The 5,989-nt window shown below is 44.9% G+C and overlaps 1 gene segment (V, D, J or C); it reads right to left on the bottom strand.

The window, feature by feature from the left end:
- Positions 1-2,375: 2,375 nt before the first annotated feature.
- On the bottom strand, positions 2,376-3,343 carry LOC109378383 (immunoglobulin lambda variable 2-8-like). The segment is given in 2 exon segments: positions 2,376-2,698; positions 3,337-3,343. Coding segments are annotated over 2 exon segments (330 nt in total).
- Positions 3,344-5,989: the final 2,646 nt, after the last annotated feature.

The raw sequence follows: 5,989 nt of genomic DNA, 5'->3' as shown, positions 1-5,989 counted from the left end.
CTCCTTCAGCTTTTCCTTGTCTGGGAAGCTGTTTATCTCTATTTTGATTCTAAATGATAGTCTTGCTGGGTAGAGTGATCTTGGTTGTAGGTCCTTGTTATTCATCAGTTTAAATATTTCTTACCAATCTCTTCAGGCCTCCAGTTTCTGTTGGGAAATCAATTGACAGTCTTATGGGAGCTCCCTTGCAAGTAACTAACTGCTTTTGCTGTTTTTAAGATTCTCTTTGTTTTTCACCTTTGCCATTTTGATTATGATGTGTCTTAGTGTGGACCTCTTTGGGTTCATCTTGTTTGGAACTCTCTTTACTTCCTGGATTTGTATGTCTATTTCCTTTGCCAGGTTAGGGAAGTACATCATTATTTCTTCAAATGGGTTCTGAATCCCTTGCTTGCTTGCTCTCCTTTTTCTTTTACTCCCATGATTGCAAATGTTATTATGCTTGTAGTTGTCCCAAAGGTCCCTTAAATTTTCCTTTTTTTTCCTGCTCCAATTGGGTGTTTTCTGCTACCTTATTTTTCGAATCACTGATTTGAACCTCTGCTTCATCTAATCTGTTGTTGATTCCATCTAATGTATTGTTCATTTCAGTAATTGTGGTCTTCATTTCTGACTTTTAAAAAAAATGTTTTCTATCATTTTTTTTCATTTCCTTACTCTTTGTTGAAGTTCTTACTGAGATCATCTATTCTTCTCCTAAGTTCATTGAGCATCCTTATAACCAGTGTTTTGAACTCTGCAGCTGGTAGATTGCTTGCCTCCATTTTGCTTAGTTCTTTTTCTGGAGTTTTATCCTGTTCTTTCATTTGGGACATGTTTCTTTGTCTCTTCATTTGGCCACCGCCCTGTGTTTGTTTCTATGTATTAGGTAGATCTGCTACATCTCCCAGTCTTGGCAGAGTGGCNGGTTCCCCGCAACAATGAGGTTCATGGAAATGATCTTCCTATTGAAAGGGATACTTGTAGCAATAATTGTAAATAATTTTTCACAAGCACTATTGTCATTCTTTACACTGACTAATAATAAAACATGTTTGATAGCTCAGATTCATCTTTAAAATTGTAGTTATATTTAATATCATTGGTTTGATAAGGGACTAGTATCGACACATGTTATAAAAACTCCCTTGTTTCTGGGAGGCCTCAATATTCCTGGTTTGGGTGGAAAGTGGAGGAACCAGTCCTCCTCCCCCTGTGAGGCCTGAGTCATGGGACCCTCCATCGCCCTCTGGTGGCTGTGAGTATATATTACAGGGACCGTTACTCCAAGGATACTTCATCCATCTAACCTGCTCTGTCCAATGCAGTAGCCACAAGCCACATGCAGCTGCTGAGCATGAAATGCGGGTTGTTCCAGGACAGACACGCTGTCGTTCTGAAACACACAGCAGATTTCAAACTTAGTATAAAAATTATGTAAAATGTATTTCTATTTTTATTTAATCCTTATTGTAATGATAATATTTTCAACTAATTGAATTAAACAAAATAGATTATGAAACTAATACCACCAATTTCTTTTAATATTTCAAATGCAGATCCTACATAATTTTAAATTATCAATCGGGTGCAATTGATTTTTTTTTCTATTGGAAAGGCAGCACTGCAGAGCCATTTACATCAGTCACTTGCTTTTGAAAAAGTAGAGAGAACTTTCTTGCATCTCAAGGAAAAGTCAAGTCTTAGATTATTTGAAGCACAATGAGAGCACAGGGTGGTGGTGAAGGCAAGGGACTCTGGGGCCAGAGGACCTCAGGTCTTTAGCTGCGTCAGCCGCTTTCTAGTTCTGACCTCAGACACGGTCTCATCCGTCCACCCCTCAGCTCCCCCATCTGTGAAACGGGTTGATGATGCGAATGTTTGTTCATAGAGTATTTGTGATGGAACAATTTAATAAATATGAAGTGCTGTGAATGATGCTAACTCATGTTAAGTACATATGAATGTTTACTCCTCCTTTATACATAATTCTCATCTTTATACTTAATTGAAACACACACAGACCCACAGATGCAGTGCCCTTTGCACAGGTCACAGGGGGCACATTCAGCAGCCTGATGACATGCTCACTGGGCCTTTGAGACCAGGGACATGGTCCTGTTTCTCCAACACAGACATCACGGATGTCCCAGCAGAGCTACAGCAGACCTACTTCATGATTATNTTGTGTCATGAAAATTACCTAAATTCTGACCCACATCGCCTCTTGCTAGCCGTGTCACTGGCAAGAGGAGCGTGGGATTTGCAAGGAAAACAGTCAAGGTCTCCGGGTCCTGGAAAGGGACAGCGAGCAGATCGTCCAGACACCATGAAGATGAGGAGACAGAAGGAGGCAGGTGTTGGCCTCCTATCTCCATTGTCTATGCCACTGTGGCTTACCCGCCTTGGCCATCAGTTGTGCGGCCCTCACGACGGTAATACTCAGCCTCATCCACAAATTGGAGGTTGGAGATGGTTAAGTAGCAGTCAGCCCCAGAGCTGGAGCCCGACAAGTGATCAGGGGTCCCATCCCCCTTGCTGTGGCTTCCATCACTCCTAATATACGTTATGTAGTGAGGGGCCTTCCCTGGGTGCTGCTGAAACCATTCAATGGTGTAGCGTCTGTGCTCACTGCTCAGGGTGCAGGTGAGCTTGGCGGAGGCTCCCAGGAAGGCAGATGCAGATGGGGGCTGGGTCAGCTCAGGCTGAGCACAGAAGCCTGGAAAAGGAAGAATGAAAAATGATGCTGAATGCATCACAATCAGGACACATGTCCCTTAGGGCTGTACTCGAAGCAAAATATCAGGAGTTGGACTCCTGAGTGCCCTGGGCCACTCTGAGCTGTGGAGAAAACCAGGGCAGGAGGTAGAAGGAATCCCAGTCCATGGTGGGGAGGGTCTTCCCAGAGCTCTGCCCTCAGGCTGCCCAGCTGGGACTGGCCTCTCCAAGCTCCTGTCTTATCCTCTCTTCTTGCAGCTCAAGAAGAAAGGAGCATGAGTGCAAATCTGCTCTCCATTGCCCAGTGTGTCTGTCTCAGCTCTACTCTGAGCCTTGAGCCTCAGGGCCTCGTGCTGGTAATTTCCTGGGGTCAGAAGAAGGGCCAGGGGTGGGTTTCAGAGTGGAGAGTTGTGTCTACCCAGAAGTATCTTTAAAGGAGCATCAGTCATGCCATTTGCACTGAGCCAGCCCCGGGGAATCGGCCCTAGTAGGTCCCCAAACCAGGACCCACAGTGCCGCTGATGCTCCCAGAGTGAATGTCATCCTACATGTGTAGGTATCATAGTTCACAGAATGACTAGTGTTCAGCTCTGAATAGAAGCCACATCCTTGGTGAGTGTTTTACCTGCACCCCCTCACCTGACATCACAATAACCCAACAGCAGCCCTGTGCTGAAGCCACAGCCTCTCCTCTAGCCTCATGAGGAGGAAGCCCTCATTGTGAGGATAATGATTTTCCCAAAGTCCCCCAGACAGCGATGATGGGTCAAGATTCCAGTCCAGGAGACTGACCTCAGACTGAGCTTTGAGCCCCTTCCCTGCCCTGCCCCTCGCCCTGCTTCATATCCTCCTCCTCCCTGTCCCAGTCCCTCTGTGTCCCTCCCATTACATCCCTGTCTTCTATATTCGGGTGGTCCGTCCTCCCTTAGTCTGTTCTGAGGAGTGCTCAGATCTTCACGGTGTTGGAATCTGTGTTTCCCATTAAAACAAGGGTTCGTCTGTGCACAGAGGTGGGGACACTCAGATACCTGCTAGTTCTCAAAGACTTACTATACAAATAATGTAAAATATATCAATAGTTTTTATTTAATTTATATTGAAACAATATTTTCAACTAAGTGAGTTTAAAAAATCCAATTTAAAACTAATTCAACTTATTTATCCACATTTTTAAAACACGGCTATTGGAAAATGTTAAATTCAATATGTGCTCAATTTTATTTCTATAGAACAGGGCTGCACTACCAAGTCACAATATCAGTCACTTATTTTTGAAATAGGAGAGAGAACTTTCTGTCACCTTAAGGAGATGCCAAGTCTTAGCTTTGGAATCGCAGAGGCCACAGGACTGTGATGAAGATGTTGGACTCTGGGGTCGGGGACCGCGCTTTGCTGCTCGGTCGGTAATGTCTAGTTCTGACCTCAGACACGGGGCTCATCCCCCTGTGCCTAGCATCCCCATCTGTGAAACAGGGTTATAATGAGAATGCTTGTCTCATAGAGTATTGGCAATGAAATAATTTAATAAATATGAAGTGCTGCGAGTGGTGCTGATACGTATTAAGCACATATGAGTGTTTACTACTCTTCCTTTTATCAATATCCATAATCCTCATCCTTACACTAAGAAATAAAAGAATTTTTGTAGTCACACCCCCTAACTTTTTCCCTTCAGTGCCTCCAGTTATACACATGGAGGCCGTTTGAAGTTGTCCTATTACTGAAAGATGTCCTGTCTTTTCTTCAGTCATTTTTCTTTCTGTGTTTCATTTTGAATAGTTTACATTGCAATACACCAAGCTGACTAATCCTTTCTACTGCAACATCTAATCTACCTCAGGCAGTGTAATGTTGNGTGGGTTGTGTGTGTTCTCCTATTATAGTTGAGCCTTGATAGCTGCTGTCACATCAGTGGGTGGGATTGACCCTCAGGCTGAATGGCTGTGAGGACTGGCTGTGATTACAGAGGGCAAGTCATTGTGCAGGGCCTGACCCCTTGAACTGGGATTTACTTTAGTGGGGCTCTAGTGCCTGCCAAATCCACCTTTTGGGTGTGTCACTCTTGGCATTAATTATGTAGTGCCCTGGTGTGGCTGAAGCTGGCCAGCAGGTATGTTCATTTGGGAGCCTCTTGAGAGGGGCACCAGTGCAGGCCAAGTTCAGCCACTGCTTGTGTCTGGCCTAGGGGCACCTGGTAGGAGCTACCAAGTGATCTGTGATTGATAGCTGCCTAGTCTGTGCTTGGCGGCAGCTGGGAGTAGTTATGCTCTGAACTGAGGCCAGCTGCCAAGAATACTGGGCTTGGGGCCACTTAGCAAGAGGCGTAGGACATACTGAGGCCAGCCAATACTGGTTTGGGGTTTGTGGACATTTGGGACGTTTTTGGAAAGTCTGCAACGTGGGTCCAGGCCAACTGCTTTTGTGGATTAGCCTCTGAAAGAGATTTGGACTGGGTGCATGAATTGGGTGGGGTGAGATTTCAGGGAACCACCAGGGTGGGTTAAGAATGTTGTTAGCTAAGTTAGTGGTGTTAGCCAAGTTAATGGAGACTCAAATTCGGTGACCACCTGCACCTGTTGGTTCTGTATAGGGAGGGATTAACAAAGGAACAATGGCACCAGCTAACACGTTAGTCCCAGAGAGAGCTTCCCTGAAGCAAGACAATTTAGTTCCTGCTTGTATGTTCCTGGCACTTTTGGAGATGCTGTGCCTGTGCCGGAGCTTAGGGTGAACGTCTGTGAGTGAGTGAGTCTGTGCTTGGGCCCTTTAAGAGAATGCCTGGGTCTACAGCAGCCCTTCTTCCCAGCCAGACTGAGTTGCTGCTGATTTTCACAGCTAGATGTTGGGACTCCTTTTTCCAGCACTGATACTCTCAGGCTGGTGAGCCTGGTGTGGGACTGGGACATCTTGTTCCTCAGGGGGAACCTCTGCAACCAGGCTATCCCTCTCTATTCTGAACTGTCATACGTGGCTTTGGGACTAGCCCTTTTGACATCTTTGCCCCGCCTACCAATCTCCATGTGGCTTCATTATAGTCTTAATTATAGGAATTCTGTTCAGCGAGTCTTCAGGCAATTCTCAAGGGTTGTTGTTCTATAATTTAGTTGTAATTTTGATGTGGTCATTGTAGGAGGCAAGCACAGTACTTACCTACCCTGCCATTTTGACCAAAAGTCTACCCCTCTGTTTTCTTTTAAGAGGTTTACAGTTTAACCATTATTTTTAGGTTACTGATCCACCTTGAGTTAATTTTTGCATATGATGTGAGTAGGGCTCTAACTTTACTATTTTG

The sequence above is a fragment of the Hipposideros armiger genome, unplaced genomic scaffold (assembly GCF_001890085.2).
Source record: "Hipposideros armiger isolate ML-2016 unplaced genomic scaffold, ASM189008v1 scaffold_1930, whole genome shotgun sequence".
NCBI lineage: Eukaryota > Metazoa > Chordata > Mammalia > Chiroptera > Hipposideridae > Hipposideros > Hipposideros armiger.
Note: the sequence above shows the minus strand (reverse complement) of the source record. Positions and strands in the feature narration are given on the sequence as shown.